Here is a 25,127-nt window from a genome sequence, read left to right on the forward strand (position 1 = left end):
ACTACTTGTGGTCTGTGGATGGCACACTGTTATGGGGGATCTGTGGATAGCGAACTGTTATGGGGGATCTGTGGGTGACGCACTATTATGGGGGATCTGTGGGTGACACTTATGGGGGATCTGTGGGTGACACTTATGGGGGATCTGTGGGTGGCTCTTATTGGGGTCTCTGGATGGCACTGTTATGGGGATCTGTGTATGACACAGTTATGGGGGGGATCTGTGGATGACACATATATATAGCATCTTATGCTATGTGTCATCCACAGATCCCGTCCATAAGTGTCCCTGTAGTGAATGACCCTCAATACAAGGGGTGGGGGTCGCATCTGCTTTTATAATGACATCGGGGCCCGTGCAGTGACTGTATTCTACTACACGGGCCCCGCTCACTGTATAATCGTATCTGTATTCTGTAATAGTTAATTGTGTATATAATCTAATCGCATAATCAGCGCTACTTACAACTACAAGCGCTCGGTAGGTAGCAGAGAGGAGGGAGGAGGCAGGCCGGGAGGACGGGCGCTGGCAGCGTGAGTCACTACGTCATGCGCCCACGCCGCCTGCTTCATTCATAAAGTGGGCGGCGCAGGCGCGTGACATAGTGATTACATTATATACACAATTAACTATTACAGAATACAGATACGATTATACAGTGAGCGGGGCCCGTGTAGTAGAATACAGTCACTGCACGGGCCCCGCTGTCATTATAAATGCAGATGCCAGACCCCAGCCCCTCCTCCCTCACAGCTGATACACCCGCCGCACGGCATCGTGGCGGGTGTATCATTGAAAATACGGCAAAATCAGCAGCATTCGCCCCATAAGACGCACTGCTATTTTCCCCCCACTTTTGGGGGGAAAAAAGTGTGTCTTAAATGGCGAAAAATACGGTAAGTGTTGTCTGTTCTTATTGTTTTGTGTTTGTTATATTCCCTGTTTGTATCTGGGCCTGATACAGAGACTTCCTTTCGTCCATCTGGGGAGGAATGGGTTGTCTCTGGTCCTAACCTCATTCCAGGGCCTTATAGGGATATAAGGCCTAGGTATCCAGCATTTGAATATTCCTACCTTCTAGGTCTACTCAAATTGATAGGTAGTGGCGGCCCGGATTAGTGTTGTTTAGGAGGTGACCTGTTTCTTCCCTAGTTTCCAGGCCAGGTTACTGTTCCCCTTCCCTCCTGTGTTTAGTGTGGAGTTTTCCCCCACACTGATCGTGACATCTGGCTGCTCCTTATCTACCTCTATATAAATATATACTAATATATATATATTGTGGGGATTCGCTCTGGTAGTTAGGATTAGCAGGTGCAGCAAAGTACAAGTTCTTGGTTCAAAACATCAGTGTTTATTCACACGTGTAAGCAAAACAAAATCGCAAGTTGCTTGGTGATCGTTCACACACATGAAAAGTTCATATACAAAACAGTCACCGTTTCTCCTGGGTGTTACTTCACACCCTGTTGGAAGTTCTGACTTGTCCGGTCCACAGGCAGGCGTTAGGTGGCCTGTTCGCCCTCACAGCCCGGCTCAAGCCCCGGATCTGAACACAGCCCTCATATCACAGACCTCCTGAGCTCCACTGTCAGACGGAGGTAATCCTTTTCACCTGGCAGTGCTGGCTGTTTTTTATGCCTGGCAAAACCCGGCCTGGAACATTTGGAGTAGTCAACCACCCAGCACTTTGACTACTCCCAGTAAGAGCCGTCCCGGATCAGCTATTACAGCTATACTAAGTATCAAGGTGTCAAACAGCAACTGCTGCTGACACATAAAAACCGGCTCTTACTCCACCGAGGCCAGGAACCTTGGTGACACGTACCTATCATCCACGATGATTCCTTGTACCTTCTTACAATATATATATATTGGTGGTGCTTGGTGGGTGACAACCCACCTAAAAAATAACTTTACTGTAATCCAGTATATTGAGGGTCAGAGAGGAGGTGGATGGGGCTGCAGGATCTCCCCTTGGTGTGTCTGTGAGAGTGCATGCTGTGAGAGAGGAGAGGGAGCAGCTGATACAGGAGAGGGGAGAAAAAAATACTCAGTTTATGCAGGTTTTATATCTCATTTAGAGTAACATGCATACTCATTAACATTCTTTATTAAAGTTCCAATGATAACAAACAATTTATTTTTTAAACACATATATATATATTACCTTCATTTTCAAAACCCATATAACCCACCCCGAACCCCTCCCCAACCCATTCCCTGATGTGTCCTCCTTCGCCACCAGCCCTCCGTAACCCGACCGAGGAAAGAGGTCGAAGGATGGAGAGCGGAGGAAGATCTATCTCGCCAGATTTTACTCCATTTTATCTCAGTATCTCTTTGCTTATACAAGATGTGTTCATATCTCTTATTGGTATCTACCAACTTTAACCATGTATTGATACTTGGAGGCTCTCGCGCAAACCAAGAGCGTGCTTTTAGGAGTCTTGCCAGGAACATTATCTTAAACAGAAGATTTTTTTTATTTTGATAACAAGACACCCTGGCAAGATCCCCCAATACCCAAAAATCAACCATAAAAGGAATCCGCACGTTCAATTTTTTCTAAATATAATCATGAATAGACCACCAATAATGTTTAAACTTTGGACATGACCAAAACATGACCAGGAACCTCACACCTAGGACAATTAGAATGATTCCTAATACCACATCTCTTAAGCCATAGCGGAGTAACATACAATCTATGTAGGATATTAAACTGCACCAAAACGTGATTGAAGTTAGGTGAAACCACTTTAAGATCCTGAAATAACTTCTCCTGATCGTCCACGTGAGTCATTGAGTATTCATTTTGCCAAGCCCTCTGTCCAGGAGACAAAATATCACCAAATCGTGCTATAAGTAAACTTTTATAAAGTTGAGAAATCTTCATCCTTTTCCCCAAATTCTCTATCAATTCATAAAATTGTGTAGAAGAGTGAATTTCAAGCCTATTTTTTTCTTTAATATTTAATAGTGCCGACCGTAGCTGTAGATACCGAAACCATGATAATTTGTGTACATTTTGTCTTTGTGATAATACCGTGAATGAATCAATGTCCGCATTTCCTACTACCTGTGTCAAATACCGAATATTACCTTTTTGCCAGTATAAATCTCTATTTAGTTCGACAAAATTTTGGAAATGCTTATTATGCCATAACGGAGTACATCCAATTGAGCCTTTCACTCCACACCAAAGTATGATCGAATACCATGACAAGGTTCCTGGCGGATTTAAATTCTATCTCGGAGTCGGTCAATTGACCAGACTCTAACAATGTGAAAAAATTATCATAAGGAGATCTATTAACTAAATACTGTACTTACAGTCCACTCACAGAAAAAACAGAACTGTGCGGCTAAGAAGTAACCCCTGAAGCAAGGGAGATTAACTCCTCCTCTCTCCAAGGGCTTATACCAATGCTCTAGTTTAAGTCTTACGCGTTTCTGTCCCCAAAGTAGATCCCTAAAAATTCTTTCTATTAATTTAAAAAATCTATCCTCAATCCAAACTGGAGAATTCTTAAAGAGATACAATAACTGGGGGAGAATCACCATCTTAATTAAGGATACTCTGTCAGCCTTCGATAAAGGTAAGCGAAGCCAAGTTGTTATTTTAGATCTTAGCTTATTTAACAATGGAATCAAATTGAGCGGAATAAAGTCCTCCACCCTTGGAGAGATTATAATTCCTTAATACTCAACAGAGTCAGCGATTTTTAAAGTATTAATGGGAGCTTCAATTTGGAGTGAAAGATTATCTAGGGGCATATTCCTATTGTCCAAGGGCATGAGAGTAGTTTTTTCCCAGTTTACATCCAGACCTGAAACCTCTCCAAACTCATGTATCGTTTGAATGATGCTCAACAGCGTAAATTGTGTCTGTTGAACATAAAACAAAATATCTGCGTATAGAGAAATTCGGTCTTCAATACCCAGTATCCCAAACCCCAAGATCCTAGGATCCTGTCTAACTCTAGCAGCCAAGGGCTCAATATAAATATCAAACAAAAGAGGAGAAAGCGGGCATCCCTGACGAGTGCCTCTAGTCAAGGGAAAACTTCTTGTAAGATGACCATTTATATTCAATCTTGCGGTAGGAGATCTGTACAGAAGTTTTATAATATTAGTCAACCTAGGACCAGAGCCTATGAAGCACTCTCCACAGGAACCCCCATTCCACTCTATCGAAAGCCTTAGAAGCGTCTATAGACAAAATGGATCGTGTATCCCCTCCGGACGTCTGTATATTAGTAAAGAGCCGATGTAAATTATAGTGGGTCCCTTTCTTAGGGATAAAACCTGTTTGGTCTGGGTGTACAATTGAAGTCATAACAGTAGATAACCTCCTGGCCAAAATCTTAGAGAAAAGTTTAACATCTGTATTAAGAAGAGAAATAGGTCTATATGACCCCAAATCATTAGGGTCTTTACCCTTCTTTAATACCAGTACAATGACAGCCTCTGTCATTGTTTCTGGAAGGGATTCCTCCTCTATTGAATCAGTGAGTGTTCTCCACAGATAAGGAAGAACAATCTCCCTATACTTACGATAAAACCCATACGGGAGTCCATCCGATCCAGGAGAGGAATTCCCTGAACAGCCTTTAATTACATCATCTATCTCTTGAAGACCTAGGTCCATCTCAAGACGTTCTTTTTGAGTATCCGTGAGAGCTGAAAGGGAGATAGAATCCAAGTACGAGTCAATCACATCGTCTGGAAGAACACACTCTGATTCATATAGTTCGGAAAAATAATTTATAAATGTTTCCATAATTCCCTCCTGATCTTCAATAATGGTCCCGTCCATGGCACGAATGCTACGAATCTCTTTCTTTGGGTCCTGGCTAGCTATTACCCTGGCCAACATCTTTCCTGGACACCCTGCCTCAGAAAAATATTTTTGTCCTCTAAAGAACAACCTCTGTTAAGCTTTTTCCAAAAGAAACTCGGAGAAAGCCTGACCCGTTCTCTGCATAATCTCTCTAGCTTCCTCCGTCTTTAACCTGGCATAGCCAACCATTCCAGCCGCAGCTGCTTCCTCTAATTCTTCCTCCTTCATAGCATATCGTTTAGTGACATTGGCGATTGTACTAATAAAGATCCCTCTCATAACCGCTTTAAACGCATCCCAAACAAATTGGGGTTTGGCTGAAGCTGTATTTTTATTCCAAAAGGAAGTGATCTCACTTTCTATCTGGTTATGGTTATCAATTATTAAAAGCCAGTGGGGATTCAATCTAAATAGGGGTCTATGTCTAAGGTTATTCCTAAGCATACACAACTCAATTACAAAAGGAACATGGTCTAAAACGTATCTGGTCTCATATTTCATCCGTTTGATGCAATTTAAATATTCTTTGTTTATCAAGGCCAGATCAATCCTAGACATAGATCTTCCAGATTTACTTCTGCATAAGTAGGTCCTTTTTTCTTTGAATAGATATTCCCAAACATCCACAAGGCCAACCTCCTGGCAAAACCGAGCCAAGGGGGACCCCTGGGTCGGGGAATAAATATTTCCTCCCGTGGTAATCCTATCTCTCTCTCTGGATTAAACACACAGTTAAAATCCCCCTTAACTATAACCAGACATTCCGGCCATTGATCCACAAACGCCATCAGACAGGTCAATATTTGTATAAAAAAAGGTGGAGGAATATAGATAAAAGCCAGAATACATAACTTCCCATCTAGCCTACCATGGAGAAAAACATATCTCCCCTGTCTATAAATAGATGATGCCAAACATACAAAATTAATCCGGTTATGAATTAAAACTGTAACTCCTCTAGAGTAACTGGTATATGTAGAATTATACACCTGTGTAGCCCACCTCCCCCCAAGTCGAACAATCGTATCCTGTGTAAAGTGGGTTTCTATCAGGCAAACAATAGCTGGTAAATGTCTTCGTATCAAATCTAAGACCACCTGCCTTTTTATCTTCTCCCCAAGGCCCCGGACGTTCCACGTAAGTATTCTAGTCGCCATTATTTAGTCTAAGAGTATCCAATTGAAAAAACTCCCTAACTTCACTCCGCTCTCCTCCACAGTAGAGACACATCATAACCCGCCCCCCCTCTAAGCCCCCCTACCCCCCCAACCAAAAAGCCCATATCCCCCTTGCTCCATCACTAAAAGTGACAGACCTCTTAACTAGGACCATCCCTCCCCCACCCCCTCAACCAGACCTCCAAAAAGAAGAAAAACTGATTTTAAACATTGTTCCGATCTAGCCAGTCAGTGGCCACTTCTGGAGAGTCAAAAAACATTATCATTAAATACAATCCTTAACTTGGCCGGATATATAAAGGAGTACTTAATGTCTTTGCTCTGAAGGCGTTTTTTTTAACATCGTCTCTTATCTTGAACCTCTTTTGAAAAATCAGGGAAAAAGGAAAGTTTACATCCATTATACATAATCGGGGGGGAATCCCGTGCTCGCCTCAAAATCATATCTCTATCATAAGCGGCTAACATCTTAACTATTACCGTCCTTGGCAACCGTCCAGGGTATTCGATGCGCCCTTTCAATTAGAAACAAAGATGAAAAATGTTCCTTCCCGTAATTATCGAAGATAATGGATTGTATTGTTCCTGCTAGGTTTTTATCATCAGAGGATTCTGTTAAACCTATAATTCGGACGTTACATCTTCTTGAGCGATCTTCTAGATCCACCGTTTTTGTTTTTTTTCCAGATAGTTATAATCTGTTTTTACTGTAATATTCTCCGCTTTTAATACTCTCACTTCTTGCTCCAGGTTAGCCACCGTGTTTTCTAATTCTTTAATTCTATCCCGTATCTTTGTCAAATCATCTTTTATAATAAGTAGATCCGTCTGTACTGACCCCAATTGAACGGCAATATTTTGTATCGCTTTTCCATTATTTTTCACGATGGATAAAATTTCCTCTAATGGACATGAATTGTCCATAGGTATCTCCGCGTCTCCAATATGAGAATCCCCTTCAAGTACCTCCTCCGCTCGAACCTCAGAAGGATTTTTTCTTATATTAGTATCCAGCTTCACCTTTAATCCTGACCTAGTACTAAGATTTGGGGATCGCAAAAATTGATCAATTTTAGAGGACTCTGTTTCTGTCCCACCTTGACCACGCTCAAGTCTGTTGAGCGTCTATTCTGTTTAGGGGTCATCTTTCTCTCCCACTTTTTTTTTTCCTCCCCCCCTCTTCCTTTCTTTTCTTTACTTTTCTTTTCTTTTTTTCCTCTCTTCTTTTTCTCCTCTTCAATCCTCCCCCTCCCCCCCTTTCCCCCCCCCCCATCTCCTCAAACTCTCCTCACCGCCCCCTTTTTTTTTTTTTCAGTTCCCTCCCCCCTACCCCAGTAAAGCTTTCGTTTCTCCCCCCCCCCCCACACACACTTCACTACAGGAGATTAGTAAATAATTGACAATACTGGGGAATAAGGGTTAAAAACTAAAAACTGTCACATGGGGTTAGATGAAGTCAGGTAGTTGAGGATGAGGCCGAGAGAAACACGAGGAGAGGAGGGAAAACAAGAAACACAAGGAGTTCCGAGCAGGGGGGGGACAGCCGGGATGGATCTCACCAATCAAGCGTCTTCTCAGGGTCTTCCAGTCTATTTTCAGCCTCCGGACAACTCCAGGCGAGGCCCACAGGCAGACACTAGGTAGGGAAGGCGATCAGAGGGGGAGAGCACGATCCACCGACAGCACAGACTTGCCGGTGTGGAAGTGAGCGGGGCGAAGCGAAGTCTCAGCAGGGCAGCAGGAACGCAGCAAGAGGACAAACGAGGCAGGCACCGGCCTGACAAGAATAGAAGAAATGGAGGCACTTTCACCAGGCAGAGGAGCGAAGCGGAGCAACAATCCTCCCGTCCCGCTGAAGTCAGATAGCGGGGAACACGAGAGGGGAGTCAACGCCAGCGTCAACGGGATCCAAAACCATCTCGGAGTCAGCAGACATCACGGAGGTAAGTCGTCATTGAGGGAGGAGGGAGAGCGCAACGCTACGCTCACGTCGAAGTAGAAAAGTTACAGCCAGCCCACCTTCTTATCCTGTATGACGGTGCACGGGGTGGACTCAAGCCAGTCCTCAGAGGTAATGCACAAGATAGAAAGAAAGCTCCAGCACCAGAATGGACGTGGTGAAAATCCCGGTCTTTATTTGTCACCAAAATACAGGTAGATACAGCAAACAGTGACACTGGCTCCCACTTTATCCCCAAGATCTACGCGTTTCGAACGATGGTGTTCTTAGTCATGATCTGAGATCATGACTAAGAACACCATCATAGAGTAACATGCATACTCAAAGAAAACTAAAGTTATATAAATATATACAGTGTACAGTGCTTGATGGGTGACAACCCTGACTGTCCTCAGTGTTCTGGAGTTCCATCACTGTCACATTGACATTACTGGTGCTTTAGTTGTGTATGGATCAGAACTGTCAGGACTTTGTGTTTCACTGAGTCTTTCTTAAATATCCCAGGCTGCATGTAAGGGAGCTTTGGGAAACCCCTTAATATCTTCGTCCTCCTCTCACCAATTTCTTTGTTGCCTTGGAAACTACAACCGTTCTCCCAGTGACTGAACTCCTGGGGCAGACCGAAGCATCATGTAATGAGCGTGGAGAGGACACTCTCTGACCTCTCTCCACAACTCACTATTCAATAATATATCAGAAAGAAGTGGAAATTACAGAGCGCTGCAGCCAGAGTTCCCTTAAAGGGCAATGCCAAACAGCCCCATAGATCGTAGCAGATTGCTAATAATTAGGTATTATGTTAAAAGATACATTAATTTGCTTTTCTTTTTTTTCATGCACTCAGCATGTGGCACTGACCTCTCAGAGCGAGCTCTTCAGCAGAATGTTTGAACTACAGGACTGCCAGAACTACTGTGACTCTTACTCATAGTATGCAGTGCCACCGTTTGTATGATATAAGGGTAAAGTGACAAATTGACATTGCCCTCAGTTTACTGCAGCCTGTAGAAACCTCCACAGTCACCTAAAAAAAATCTTTTTTACTGCAATCCAGACAGATTGAAGTCGGGCAGGAGGTCGATGCAGCTGCAGTATCTCTCCCTCGGTGTGTCTTGTGAGAGTGCTTTAATAATTTGTAATATATATAGGATATAGAAATTGGTTGACATAAAGCATAGTTGGCCGTACACTAGATGAGGCATTTGTAGCCAGACGCTCCTGGTTTCAGTGGAATTGTTTGACAACAGGGTGGATTTGATTTAAATCAAAATGATTTAAATCACAATTTAAATCACTAGTCAGTAAGGCTTGATTTAAATCATAGTTTTCTACATAAAGACTTATTCTTGCTGGTATAACTTATAATATGCAAGTATATGAAGATTTTTAGAATAACAACTTTTCATATTAGTTTGATTAGGTTGATTCTGTATTCATAGGGTTGTAGAAGTTAGGATTATGGTATTTTTCTCAACTCTGTTCATGTTATAAAATTTTTGCTGTGAAGAAGAGGCATGTGATCTCTGCTGAGTCAAATTCAGTTTTGAGAACTGCAAAAGTAAACCAAGCATCTGTGATAATATCTTGTAGGTAGAGAAACTGCCTAATAATCTTACAAAAACCTCTGGAAGAGCAGGACATTGTGAATGGATTAATGGAATTTATTTACCAAAAAGATTACACATATAGAAACATAGAAACATAGAATGTGTCGGCAGATAAGAACCATTTGGCCCATCTAGTCTGCCCAATATACTGAATACTATGGATAGCCCCTGGCCCTATCTTATATGAAGGATGGCCTTATGCCTATCCCATGCATGCTTAAACTCCTCCACTGTATTTGCAGCTGCCACTTCTGCAGGAAGGCTATTCCATGCATCCACTACTCTCTCAGTAAAGTAATACTTCCTGATATTACTTTTAAACCTTTGCCCCTCTAATTTAAAACTATGTCCTCTTGTAGCAGTTTTTCTTCTTTTAAATATTCTCTCCTCTTTTACCGAGTTGATTCCCTTTATGTATTTAAAAGTTTCTATCATATCCCCTTTGTCTCGTCTTTTTTCCAAGCTATACATGTTAAGGTCCTTTAATCCTTCCTGGTAAGTTTTATCCTGCAATCCATGTACCAGTTTAGTAGCTCTTCGCTGAACTCTCTCCAAAGTATCAATATCCTTCTGGAGATATGGTCTCCAGTACTGAGCACAATACTCCAAATGAGGTCTCACTAGTGCTCTGTAGAGCGGCATGAGCACCTCCCTCTTTCTACTGGTAATTCCTCTCCCTATACACCCACGCATTCTGCTAGCATTTCCTGCTGCTCTATGACATTGTCTGCCTACCTTTAAGTCTTCTGAAATAATGACCCCTAAATCCCTTTCCTCATATACTGAGGTTAGGAATGTATCACTGATTTATTATTATTATTATTATTATTATTTATTATTATTATTATTTATTATTAAAGCGCCATTCATTCCATAGCTCTGTACATATGAGAAGAGGTATACATACACAATACAGACAATTGCACTAATCATAAACAAGACGAGTTACAAACTGGTACAGAAGGAGAGAGGGTCCTGCCCGTGAGGGCTTACAATCTACATGGTATGGGAGAAGGACACAGTAGGTGCGGGTGAAGTTGGTCATGGCGGTATAGAGGCAGCAGGGTCACTGATTGTAGGCTTGTCTGAAGAGGTGGGTTTTCAGGTTTCTTTTGAAGGATTCCACTGTAGGTGAGAGTCTGATATGTTGGGGTAGCTAGTTCCAGAGTATGGGAGATGCACGGGAGAAATCTTGGCGTCGATTGTGGGAAGAGGCGATAAGAGGAGAGGAGAGAAGGAGGTCTTGTGAGGATCGAAGAGTGCGTGTGGGGATGTATATTCTGCTCTTGGGTTTTTACCCCCCAGGTGCATTATCTTGCACTTATCAACATAAATTTTTGACCATTCCTCTAGTTTTCCTAAATCCTTTTCCATTCGGTGTATCCCTCCAGGAACATCAACCCTGTTACAAATCTTTGTGTCATCAGCAAAAAGACACACCTTACCATTGAGGCCTTCTGCAATTTCGCTGATAAAGATATTAAACAATATGGGTCCCAGAACAGATCCCTGAGGTACCCCACTGGTAACAAGACCATGGTCTGAATATACTCCATTGACTACAACCCTCTGTTGTCTGTCCCTCAGCCACTGCCTAATCCATTCAACAATATGGGATGTCCACGTACAGCCTTATTCTACATAATTAAAAAACTAATCTTTATTTCATGATGGAATAACCTTTGGATGGTAATATTTTTTCCTCAAAAAGCATTTTATATTGAAAAAAAAATCCAATTTAAATAAAAAAAATCAGATTTAAATAGAAAAAATCAGATTTTTTTTTTTTTTTAAATCATTGATTTTTATCCACCCTGTTTGACAATTTAATGTGTATTGGGAAAGACTTGAATTCTCTTATTGAGAAAAAAGGCTTGGCTTTCCTCCTGACTTCTTATACTTCAGACTAAATAAGCATGGCCTAATGTGTCTGGCTGCTCCTTATTTATCTATCTATCTATCTATCTATCTATCTATATACAGTACAGACCAAAAGTTTGGACACACCTTCTCATTCAAAGAGTTTTCTTTATTTTCATGACTATGAAAATTGTAGATTCACACTGAAGGCATCAAAACTATGAATTAACACATGTGGAATTATATACATAACAAACAAGTGTGAAACAACTGAAAATATGTCATATTCTAGGTTCTTCAAAGTAGCCACCTTTTGCTTTGATTACTGCTTTGCACACTGTGGCGAAAGCCACTTCGCCACAGTGTTTTGGAGGGGGCTGTTTGCCAGCCTCTTGCCTAAGGATTATATTTCATACTAACTTTGAAGGAGAAGACAGACCGGCCGCACAGCTTAAATCTGTGGAACTGTTTTGGGAAGGAAAGCCATGCTTGCGGCCGGCCAAATGTGACTTCCATGGAATTCGGGAACCCCTTCTCGGATCTGGGTGATTTTTGGATATGTTGTTCACCCAGATCAGAGCTATCCATGGATGTATACATTATGGGGATATGTGGAGTTTTGGGGTGTTTTCTGTGTTTGGGGGAAAAATTAGTGTTTTCTGTCTGTGAGTGATTACGTTTGGTATTTGTGTTTTGTTGATTGCGTCTCTGACAATGCCAGTGTGTTAGTTAATTTGCGTCACAGACAATGCTCATTGTATTTTGTGGATTGCGTTACAGACAGAGGGAAGGGGATTTTGTGTACAATTGCTGGGAAGGTTCAATACTGTAAATGCATGTGATTGGCTAAAATATAAACTGTCACAGTCTTTTACAAGGGCCCCAGGGGGAGTGTCCCTTGCTAGGAGACCTGCATAAAAGGCTGAAAAATAACCCATTAAAGAGTTCTGCTTGACCTCAAAACGAAGTGCCGTCTCGTTATTGGGGGAATTGGATTGTATGCTGATTGCCAGGAGTGTAAGCCGATTGTATGCTTTTCCTTTTCCGCGGTTTCCAGTGTTTGTGTAGTTTGCAGTTCGGCAGACTGGTGCTTGCAGTAGCTGCCTGTGCATTGGAAAGGGGAATATCGTCTGAACAGAGTTGTGTGCTGAACGGTCCGTTACAATTGGTGGCAAGCAACGGGATAATTCTCACGGCCCAGAAGGACAGCTACAAGGCAACACCAGTTCCTGGATTACAAATTGAGGGCAACACTAGTACCCGTACAGCGCCCCTATCTACAAAGGAACCAAAATCAGCAGAGCAAGCATGGAGCCCTGCTACACTCAGGAGGAGTTTGATAGAGAGGTTAATGGGGTGCTGTCTCTCTTGGGACCCAACCCCGCTGAAAACCTCGTACAGATCGTGAAGTGGAGGATCAGAGAGTACCTGCAGGCCATGGCAGCGGTATACAGGAGGGAGATACCCCAGCGGCCGAGCAAGTTCCCGGGAGCTGAAGGTGCTGTCCTTGCTCCCCAGAGGCAGTGTGAGTTACAGGGAGATGAAGGTGCCGTCCTTCCTCCCCAACAGCCGAGTATTGTATTAGGAGCAGAGACAACCGGTCTCTCTCTCCAGCGGCAGTGTGTACCCTTAGGAGAGGAGACAGTTGGTCCCTCTCCACAGCAGCCAAGTGATCCACAGGGAGCTGAAGGTGCCGTCCTTCCTCCCCAGCGGCAGTGTGTCCTGAAGGGAGAAGAGATAGTTGGTCTCTCTCCCCAGCAGCCAAGAGAGTCCCAGGGAGCTGAAGGTACCGTCCTTGCTCCCCAGTGGCAGTGTGAGTTACAGGGAGCTGAAGGTACTGTCCTTCCTCCCCAGCGGCAGTGTGTATTCATGGGAGAAGAGACAGTCGGTCCTCTCCCCCAACAGGAACCAGAAGTACCGGAGGTCGCGGACCTCATAGACCGGTCTTGGGAGGACTCCCAGCAGGCAGGGGGAGATGGGACCGAAGTCTCTCTACCGGCCCTACAGGGATGCTGGGCAGTCGGCCCAGATCTCCAGCGGCAGTGTGAGTACCAGGAGGAGGAGGTAAGCGATCCCTACCCTCCACAGCTAACCCCTACTGAGGTACAGGTCAGTAGAGGAGCCATTAGCTTCCTCTGACCCCCTCCCAGCAGAAGAGCTGGCATCTGGGCAGAGCGCCGCTGGCCTCTGCCCTAACTTTCCCTTTGTCACCGGGCAGGACTATACCCCGATTGCTCCAGCGGAAGAGCTGGCAATTGGGCAGAGCACAGTTGGCCTCTGCCCTCCTTTGTCCCCTTGTCCCAGGCTTGTCTATCTGCAGGTCCCCCGAGCTGAAGCGCTGGCACCAGGGAAGATTACCGCCGGTCTCTGCTCACTCAATGACCCACAAAGCCAAGAGACCAGTGCCCAACACAGCCATGGTGAAGCCATGGGACCGAAACAAGCTACAAAATTGCCCGGGTGCAGTAACCAAGTGTTGGGGGGGGGGGACTGCACTGCGGATTGTATATTATTGTGGGGGGGGCTGCCTTGTTGATTGTAATTTACTGTGGGTGGGTGACTCGACTAACTCAGGCATTGACCGACAGAAGGTCAGCTACCTGGTTAGTCTCCCCCGAATGGGAAGATATGTGGTGAAAGCCACTTCGCCATAGTGTTTTGGAGGGGGCTGTTTGCCAGCCTCTTGCCTCAGGATTATGGCCCATACTAACTTTGAAGGAGAAGACAGACCGGCCGCACAGCTTAAATCTGTGGAACTGTTTTGGGCAGGAAAGCCATGCTTGCGGCCGGCCAAATGTGACTTCCATGGAATTCGGGAACCTCTTCTCGGATCTGGGTGATTTTTGGATATGTTGTTCACCCAGATCAGAGCTATCCATGGATGTATACATTATGGGAAAATGTGGGGTTTTGGGGTGTTTTCTGTGTTTGGGGGAAAAATGTGTGTTTTCTGTCTGTGAGTGATTACGTTTGGTAATTGTATTTTGTTGATTGTGTCTCTGACAATGCCAGTGTGTTAGTTAATTGCGTCACAGACAATGCTCATTGTATTTTGTGGATTGCGTTACAGACAGAGGGAAGGGGATTTTGTGTACAATTGCTGGGAAGGTTCAATACTGTAAATGCATGTGATTGGCTAAAATATAAACTGTCACAGTCTTTTACAAGGGCCCCAGGGGGAGTGTCCCTTGCTAGGAGACCTGCATAAAAGGCTGAAAAATAACCCATTAAAGAGTTCTGCTTGACCTCAAAACGAAGTGCCGTCTCGTTATTGGGGGAATTGGATTGTATGCTGATTGCCAGGAGTGTAAGCCGATTGTATGCTTTTCCTGTTCCGCGGTTTCCAGTGTTTGTGTAGTTTGCAGTTCGACAGACTGGTGCTTGCAGTAGCTGCCTGTGCATTGGAAAGGGGAATATCGTCTGAACGTTTTGTGTGCTGAACGGTCCGTTACACACACTCTTGGCATTCTCTTGATGAGCTTCAAGAGGTAGTCCCCTGAAATGGTTTTCACTTCACAGGTGTGCCCTGTCAGGTTTAATAAGTGGGATTTCTTGCCTTATAAATGGGGTTGGGACCATCAGTTGCGTTGAGGAGAAGTCAGGTGGATACACAGCTGATAGTCCTACTGAATAGACTGTTAGAATTTGTATTATGGCAAGAAAAAAGCAGCTAAGTAAAGAAAAACGAGTGGCCATCATTACTTTAAGAAATGAAGGTCAGTCAGTCAGCCGAAAAATTGGGAAAACTTTGAAAGTAAGGGCTATTTGACCATGAAGGAGAGTGATGGGGTGCTGTGCCAGATGACCTGGCCTCCACAGTCACCGGACCTGAACCCAATCGAGATGGTTTGGGGTGAGCTGGACCGCAGAGTGAAGGCAAAAGGGCCAACAAGTGCTAAGCATCTCTGGGAACTCCTTCAAGACTGTTGGAAGGCCATTTCAGGTGACTACCTCTTGAAGCTCATCAAGAGAATGCCAAGAGTGTGAAAAGCAGTAATCAAAGCAAAAGGTGGCTACTTTAAAGAACCTAGCATATGACATATTTTCAGTTGTTTCACACTTGTTTGTTATGTATATAATTCCACATGTGTTAAAGAGGACCTTTCACCGATTTTGACCCTATGAACTAACTATACAGACATGTGGAGCGGACATGTGGAACTTAGGGAACGGAGATACCGGAGGACATAGCAGGAGAACGGAGCGGCGCCCGGGGATGATAGTAAGTGCAGTGAGATCCCCGGGCGCCGCTCCACATGTCTGTATAGTTAGTTCATAGGGTCAAAATCGGTGAAAGGTCCTCTTTAATTCATAGTTTTGATGCCTTTAGTGTGAATCTACAATTTTCATAGTCATGAAAATAAAGAAAACTCTTTGAATGAGAAGGTGTGTCCAAACTTTTGGTCTGTACTGTATATACTGTATATCTTGTTTACAAAAATGTGTACACTGCTGCTTGGTGGGTGATAACCCACCTAAAAAATCATTTTACTGTAATCCAGTATATTGAGGGTCAGGGAGTAGGCAGATGGAGCTGCAGGATCTCCCCTCGGTGTGTCTGTGAGAGTGCACGCTGTGAGAGAGGAGAGGGAGCAGCTGATACATTACAGGAGAAGGGAGAAAAAAAAACATCCAACTTATGCAGGTTTTATACCACATGTCTGGCTGTACTACATCCAGCATAGGTCAGGAGCTACCTAAGGAAGGTCTGTAATTTTTTTAATAAAAGGTGTGCTTTAAAATGGGGGCAAAGTACTTAAAATGGGTCTGAAAATCTAAAAACCTCATATAATAACCACCATTATTTCCCAGACAGCCCAGATCATATGTAAGTAATATTTGGAACTGATACCAGATTACCAAACGCCAAGTACTGATTTAAGGTGGATGTCACAGCAGAGACAACCGCTTTCAGAATGTGACTGTCACAGGAATCGGCTAAATGCACCCACAGCCTGAGGTATTATATGGCAGCCATGCAGGACAGCTCGAGAATAGGAGCCAGTATCAAAGTGCATCACTCTGTTCTGGATCATAGAAAAGGGTGCTAATTGGGGGTGCCCCCTCTATGATGTCTATATGCACTAATAGGGCATTTGGACAGGGTTTTTGCACTGTCGCATCCCCCTTAAAGGGATTTTCTCATTTTTATCAACGTTCTTTAAAATTTTTTAATATATGCAAATAAGCCTCTAGGAGCAACGGGGATGTTGCCATTACACCTAGAGGCTCCGCTTTCTCTGCAGCTGCCCTGGCCTCTCCACTTTGATTGACAGGACCAATCAAACTGCAAAGGGTCTGGCAGTTGCAAAGCCTCTAGGTGTAATGGTAACGCCCCCATTGCTCCTATAGGCTCATTTGCATATATTAAAACTTCATTTTTCTCAGCAATGCGGGAACATATGAACATGGGACCAACACAGATGCCTTCAGCCAAGTTCACATGCAACAGTTTCATAGGTAGAAAGCTGCTGACAGATGCCCTTTATTAAATAAATGATGACTGTTCTCGCTGAAACATGTTATTTATAGCATAAAACAAGAGGAAATGCTCACAGGATAGGAGATGCTAGATGTAAAAGCTAAATTAGTTAATCTGAAATTATCGGCGGCAAGTTATAAATTAACACTTAGAATTATCCCTGACTATATAACCTTGGGAGCGAGAGCTCATATCCTTGCATGGCCTTTGCATGACCAAAACATTGATGACCTGGGGGTCCAACCCCGGCATCCCGCCAACACTTGAATGGGGCTAATTTACACCTATGGATAAGCCCAGCATCACAACTGGTCTGCTCCTATGTCTCAGTAAAAAAAACTGTAATAGGGCCCTCTGTTACTATGTGCTGTTTATAGTACTGGTGTTTTTCTATGGCAGAGGGATCTTCAGGTCTGCTTAGGCACCAGGTGTGGGCCACTGTGCCTAAATAACCATTGAAGGGTCTCCTTTATTGATCGATGGGGGTCCTGGGACTACATAACTGGGTAGATTTGCAGCTAGGAGTACTGGTCAGCCACGTAACTATGACACAGCATCAAAGACATCTTAAGATTTTGTCTATAATGGTGACTTCTTTGTATTTTTTGGGGTATAACATATTCTTTAACATAGAAATATTCATGATCTTATTTTTTATTTGCAGATACTACAGAAACACCTTTGACTGACACTTCCTCGCTCCTGACATCCGTCCTGGTGCCTTTGCTTGTTTGCTTTCTGCTCATTTTGCTGGCTGGCTACCTTCTAAGGTAACAGTGATGGTCATGTCTGGTTAGTAGGATGAAAATACTCCTATATATGACAAAATTCTGTCTACCTGCAGCTAGCACTAGAGGGAGCTTAAAAGCTTACTGCATACAGTTTATACATTGAACTCAATAGTAACACAGTATGCAGAAAGCTCCTAAGCTCCCTCTATTGGTGACTGTAGGCAGCCAGCATATTACATCTTATATATTTCTGTATGGAAGGGATTTGGGGATTTGTTTCAGAAAAACAGACCTCGAGCTGCTAGAAAGATTTATTGAGAAATTATTCAGCACAGCAATTTAGACCCAGAAACATTATGATAAAAAAAAGTTTATTTACATGGCTATAAGCAACTTTAACATGGAAGGTTTGCTGCAATTTTAATTTCATCTTTCATTTTCAGACTTCCTCATATTCAGTTTGTAATTTGCTTCTATTTTCAGATTTTGCTGATGTGGTCTTGTCCCTCTCAGTAATACATGCTGGTTGTGACATCTGTCTACCCTGGATGCTGCTGTCTTCACTAGCTCTCATGTATCAGGACAGCTCTCCTGGATTAATTTAATCTTCTACAGTCCATGAGGGATCTCTTCTCCCCCCTTGTTCTGACTGTCATTAGTACTGAGGAGTGTGTGATCACTCCTTCCCCTGCAAATGTGACATGGGTGCTCTTCTCCCTCTACACCAAGTCTCTATAGCTACACTCTGACAGCCCATGTCATCCACCCTCCCCAAAGACTTGGATTCTTTCCTCCCTCTCTACTAAGGGAGGGGGAGAGCAGAGAGAGCCATCAAAAAGGAACTAGCACACTGCTAAATCTATGTCAGAAACATTAGGACAGACAGATATGTGAAGGTATTAAACATACTCTACAGCAGCAGAATAGTATGACATTTCCAATCAGCCTCTGTTCTCAGCAGGAGCTTCCAAATTGAGGAGATTGTAGCGTGCACTTACATTAGATATTTAAAAGACCTTTCTGATGATCTGTTTATTATAAGGGTATTAAAATGTTCACATTTATGGCATTCCATGGATATTCCACTATTGTCCGATAAGTGCGGATTCTCAAGGGACAGCATTGGGACAGCATTGTGCAGGTGCTTTGAATAGAGAGGAGCTGCACATGTTTGGCTGTCTCCATTGACTTCTATGGGAGTCACAGAAATAGCTGAGCATGCTTATGCGACTATTTTCAGAAATGGAGAGAGCTCGACATTCACAGCAGACACCAGATGGGGCCCTGATCGAGATAGGCGTGGGTCCCAGAGGTGGCACCTGCAATGATCATACATTTATGGCATAACCTATGGATAGGCCATAAATTTCGAGATGAGAATATAGCCCTTTAAACCACTCTTTACTATGCAATAAAAAAAAACACCATTTCGGTATTGCTGGAGAGTGGACCTTTCGAATAATTGTCTCTAAGGTATCTCAGACAGACGCTGTCCATATAACAACAAGATGCATAGGTTTTGTCTGGATGTACAGTATCATGGAAAGATACTTACCTTTTGGTGGTTTCCTCTAGAACTCCCACTTCTGTTTCCTGTCAAGAATTTGTGAGACAATGTAAAAGAAACCTCCAGACTTAATAAAAAAAAGTCTAACTGTGGTTAAAGGCAATATCACACCAAAGCCTCATGCACACAAGCCTTTTAGAACTCCATAAAACCTCCAAACTCTGTAGAGAAGTATTACCATGCCCATAAAGAAAAAAGAAAACCAGACATCATATAGTACACGGCAATCTGTTTCTAACAAATCTAGAATCAGCCCTGTACCTCACATGGATCCAGAGATCTCCTCTGCTAGATTTATATCAAGCTGGGAGCTCAGGGGAGTGTCTTTTCTTCTGCAGCTCAGGGGGCGTGTCTCAGCTCTCCCTATCACAGCTCAGGGGGCGTGTCTCAGCTCTCCCTATCACAGCTCAGGAGGCAGTTGAGGATGAAACTGAGCATGTGCGGCCTTCTCAGTGAGCAGGTCAAAGAAATAAGAAAAAAAACAAACAGCAGGTGGCTCTATACAGATACATTTTATTGAATAACTCAGTGGCTATGCTAATTTTTTAACTACATGCAATTACAAAAGTATTTAGATCCAAGTGCTGGTTTTAAAACTGTAGCATATGTTTCGTGGGACAACCCCTTTAAAGGCACTAAAGTTTGCCTTCAATTTCATACAAATTTGAACGATAGATCAAAACTTGTGGCGTGTATTTTGGGAGGTCCAGGAAGGTGAGATGCTGTCTGATGGGATCTTTACCCTGTAGTGCTGCTTTAGCTGCCCTTGTTTGGCATACTGTATTTGGGTGCTAACTATTAAACGCAACACAAAAAGTCCATAACTTTAAGGGCATATTTACATGACCTGGTCTTTTTTTTTTTTTTTTACAAAAATTCCTGCAAAAAATGCATACAAAATACACTATAATGGGATCCAACATTGTATGCACATGTGCAAAATAATCATGTGAGGGATGGATATAGGAAGTAAGACTGTATATACTTTTATATAAGAGTAATATTTTTTGTGAATTTTTCTGCTACCTGGTGGAAATTGCAATATTTAAGATGTTGTCCCGGATATGAGCATTGGAGCATTTCATGCTCCAATGCTCTCCTTTGCCCTGCACTGAATCGCGCATGCCAAAGTCTTTTTTAGTAGATCTGGTGACGTACCAGCTAGTGCAGCATTGAAACCTGCCCATCAGAGCCGGTGACATCACCAATTACACTGCTGGGCAGAATCCTCCGCCTAGCAGTGTAATAATATAATCAAAGAAGCCTTTGCCCTGTGAGATCTAGCTCAGGGTAAGGGAGAGCATCAGAGCATCAAATGCTCCGATGCTCATATCACAGGGGCCGGAGGGGTGAAAACGTGGGTATGTCCGGGTTCACCTCTGAACCCAGACAACCCCTTTAATTGTAAAATCTGTCTCTGAAGTCAATGGGAGGAATGTATTAACTTTGTGTGCCAGAACAAGTGCAGTTTTGGGTCAAATCTTGTGGTTTTTATTGCCGTTTTACACACCCCTTGCCACTTCTGAAAAGGAGTTTAGTATGTAAATGAATTTCTAGCCAGATTGTCATTGCAATGTTTTGAAAGTCTCAAAATCTCACCAGCAAGGAAAAGTGGAGTATAGGAACTGAAATCTGGGCAGATTTATTGAACATAGTGTGGCATTTGATAACTTTGGCAACTGAAAGTGAAATCAAAAGTGAAGACAAAGTGAAAACAAAAAGTTGCATCTTAATACATTGCCCCCAGTGAGTTTTTTGAGCTGCTTAAATAATACGTTAAGATTGTGGGTTTGATTGTCTCAACGCAAATACCACATTATTGAGGTCACACAGAGGCGTAGCTATACAGAGTGCAGGTGTCACCCCTAGGCCCCTGCACCTGATGGGGCCCCATAGACCTCCAATGCTACATAAAATAACACCAGCCAATACCTTATTGCACTATTTCCACGTAATTGTAAAGTATAAATGTAACATTGTATTGAGAACCTGTGTCTCATGGTGTATGCCCACCATTGCAACATTTCCACCTTTTAGGTGATGGGCCCAAGCGTCACTTAGGCACTGGGGTCCAAGAGCATCCAGCGAAATCTGAGAGGTCACATATTCTGAGCTGGGAAATATGGTATATGCCCTTATACGCCTCTTATAGGAAACATGAAAGTGTTAAAGCTGTGTGGCTGTAACAGGAACTTAACTATAACAAGAACGCGGCTTCCTGCATGTAAGCTGTTGGGAGAAGTAGTTGTCTGCTGCTATCATGCTAAGACACTTGTCCCTCTATATTTCAAGGTCCAGAAAGAGTCGTAAGGCGGACGTGAACTCCGGTGACAAGAAGGTCCCAAATGGAATCTTGGAAGAACAAGGTGAGGATATAAGGTTTACCAGATCCCTGTATTACATGGAGATAAGACTGTAAGCCTCCTGAAGAACTTAGTCAGGGCTTAAAGGGAACCTGTCACCGGGATTTGGGGTATAGAGCTGAGGACATGGGTTGCTAGATGGCCGCTAGCACATCCGCAATATCTAGTCCCCATAGCTCTGTGTGCTTTTATTGTGTAAAAAACCCGATTTGATACATATGCAAATTAACATAAAAGAGACATATCCTACATAAAAGAGAAGTCATATTTTCAAGCTCTGACTCATCTCAGGTTAATTTGCATATGTATCAAATCGGTTTTCATACACAATAAAAGCACACAGAGCTATGGGGACTGGGTATTGCGGATGTGCTAGCGGCCATCTACCAACCGATGTCCTCAGCTCTATACCCCAAATCCAGGTGACAGGTTCCCTTTAAAGGCTATATTTACACAGTGCCGTCACATTACAAGAATACAATTTTTGGGGCACTCAAAATATTTTGATTATTGATGACATTGATTAAATGTAATACATGTGGGAGAGACGTGAAAAAACTGCAACTTTTTAGACTGCTCCCCCGTGCCATGAAGATAAGATGTGAACTTTATTTCACAAGTTGTGGCAATTACATCAATACTTTTTTATGTTTTATTACCTTTTCATAATAAAAAATACTTTTTTTATAGATAACTTTTTTAAGTGTTTAGGGGAGTTGGCATTTTTCTGCATATGTTTTCTACGGTATATTTTAGTTCTTCTTACACAGAAGTTGGATTGCATCATGTGGAAACTTGACATTTTTATCTTATTTTTTTTCATCCTTAAAGGAGTACTCTAGGATTATACTATTGATGGTGTATTTTTAGGACAGGCCAACAATATCCGATTGACGGGGTACAACATCAAATACTCCCACCAATCAGCAGTTTCAGGGTTAATTCACTTCAATGAGGGCAGCCCTGCATAGTGAACAGGGCTGTGCAGTTCTGGTGCTGACTTCCAGAACCGGGACTACTGCAGAAATGCTCATTGTTGGGGGTGGAGAGTGCCAGACTCCCACCAATCTGATATTGGTAGCCTATTTGGAGGTAAGGGCAACAACTGTAAAATCCTGGAAAAAAAGTTTAGTGTTTTTTCAACAAGACAATGTTTTTCAAAATCACAAATTTGTGGCAGTGTGCTCAAAGTGGCTTAAAAACAAGAGATTTGATGCTCACGGATCCACCATTCCACCAATTCTTGAGTCCCCTCTGCTCTCTACTTCTTGCTTCCTTCTCCACACGCAGGAAATGCCTGGGAATGCCCTCTCAGCCAATCACTACGTGCAGTGGTGACATACCTCAGCCAGTGATTGGCTGACTGGGCATTTCCTGTGTGTCAAGACCGAAGCAGGAAGTAGGGAGTAGTGGGATCCCGGGCAGTGTCGGATAGCAGCAGTAGGGGATCGGTGAGGTATCGGTTCTTTTATATTTTTAAGCCACTCTGAGCCTGCTACCATCAAATGTTTTGTGCTGATAAACCCATTTAAACCTCTATACACTTTCATCAGATTATAAGCCCTTGGGGACAGGGTCCTCTCTCCTGGGCAGGGTCCTCTCTCCGTCTATACCAGTTTGTAACTCATTTTGTTCATGTTTTTTAAATTATGTATGTATACCCTATGAAATATATACAGCGCCATGGAATGAATGGCGCTTTAATAATGAAAAATAATAATCACTAGGGTGACAATTAGATACAGGGAACAGGTTCATAAGATAAGTATACTCAGGGGCTGTATTATTCTCTTTTTCTTTTAATGCATACCCATTAATGATCAGTGCATCAAGAGGGACCAGGATGCACCCAATGAGAGCATAATACCTTTATACATAACACTAGTAAAAACACACATAAAACAGTGCATATAATTTCTAAGAAAAACATATCTGATGCAGAGGAGGGCGGCCAAAGTAACAGTGAATGATAGACGAAAAATAGATAATTGGATACATACATACATACATATATAGTTTAGATAAATACACTGAATAAAAATAAAAAACGCAACTTTCGGTTTTGCTCCCATTGAGCTGAACTCAAAGATCGGAAACATTTTCTATATACACAAAAGACCCATTACTCTCAAATATTGTTCACAAATCTGTCTAAATCTGTGTTAGCGAGCACTTCTCCTTTGCCGAGATAATCCATCCCACCTCACAGGTGTGGCATATCAAGGTGCTGATTAGACAGCATGAATATTGCACAGGTGTGCATTAGACTGCCCACAATAAAAGTCCACTCTGAAATGTGCAGTTTGATCACACAGCACAATGCCACAGAGTCGCAGTTGCGGCAATGCATGCTGACTGCAGGAATGTTTACTAGAGCTGTTGCCCGTGCAATTAATGTTCATTTCTCTACCATAAGCCGTCTCCAAAGGCGTTTCAGAAAATTTGGCAGTACATCCAGCCGGCCTCACAACCGCAGACCACGTGTGACCACACCAGCCCAGGACCTCCACAGCCACCCGGACAGCTGCAGCAGCAATCTGTTTGCATAACCAAAGAATTTCTGCACAAACTGTCAGAAACCGTCTCAGGGAAGCTCATCTGCATGCTCGTCGTCCTCATCAGGGTCTGGACCTGACTGCAGTTCGTCGTCGTAACCGACTTGAGTGGGTAAATGCTCACATTCGATGGCGTCTGAGTCCCTGTTTTCATTGTTCAGGGCAGATGGCAGACAGAGTGTGGCATCGTGTAGGTGAGCGGTTTGCTGACGTCAACGTTGTGGATCGAGTGGCCCATGGTGGCGGTGGGGTTATGGTATGGGCAGGGGTATGTTATGGACAACGAACACAGATGCATTTTATTGATAGCATTTTGAATGCACAGAGATACCGTGACAAGATCCTGAGGCCCATTGTTGTGCCGTTCATCCACGACCATCACCTCATGTTGCAGCATGATAATGCACGCCCCCATATTGCAAGGATCTGTACACAATTCCTGGAAGCTGAAAACAACCCAGTTCTTGCATGGCCAGCATACTCACCGGACATGTCACCCATTGAGCATGTTTGGGATGCTCTGGATCGGCGTATACGACAGCGTGTTCCAGTTCCTGACAATATTCTGCAACATCGCACAGCTATTGAAGAGGAGTAGACCAACATCCCACAGGCCACAATCAACAACCTGATCAACTCTATGCGACGGAGATGTGCTGCACTGCGTGAGGCAAATGGAGGCCACACCAGATACTGACTGGTTTTCTGACCCCCTCCCCCCCAGTAAGGCAAAACTGTGCACATTTCAGAGTGGTCTTTTATTGTGGGCAGTCTAAGGCACACCTGTGCAATATTGATGCTGTCTAATCGGCACCTTGATATGCCACACCTGTGAGGTGGGATGGATTATCTCGGCAAAGGAGAAGTGCTCACTAACACAGATTCAGACAGATTTGTGAACAATATTTGAGAGTAATGGGTCTTTTGTGTCTGTAGAAAATGTTTCAGATCTTTGAGTTCAGCTCATGCAAAATGGGAGCA

The 25,127-nt window shown here is 43.2% G+C and overlaps 1 protein-coding gene across 3 annotated transcripts in view; it reads left to right on the forward strand.

Moving 5' to 3' along the window:
- Positions 1 to 25,127, forward strand: part of PTPRE (protein tyrosine phosphatase receptor type E) — a 228,169-nt gene that overhangs the window by 118,426 nt on the left and 84,616 nt on the right. For 2 of the 3 annotated variants that reach the window (XM_040439123.1, XM_040439124.1), the window contains exons 3-4: positions 17,595 to 17,700; positions 21,521 to 21,594. In XM_040439123.1, coding sequence (XP_040295057.1) covers positions 17,595 to 17,700; positions 21,521 to 21,594 — 180 coding nt within the window. Of the gene's footprint in view, positions 1 to 8,828; positions 8,944 to 17,594; positions 17,701 to 21,520; positions 21,595 to 25,127 lie in introns of those variants that run through there. The other variant, XM_040439125.1, reaches the window with a different exon arrangement.

Source organism: Bufo bufo, chromosome 6 (assembly GCF_905171765.1).
Source record: "Bufo bufo chromosome 6, aBufBuf1.1, whole genome shotgun sequence".
Classification (NCBI taxonomy): Eukaryota; Metazoa; Chordata; class Amphibia; order Anura; family Bufonidae; genus Bufo; species Bufo bufo.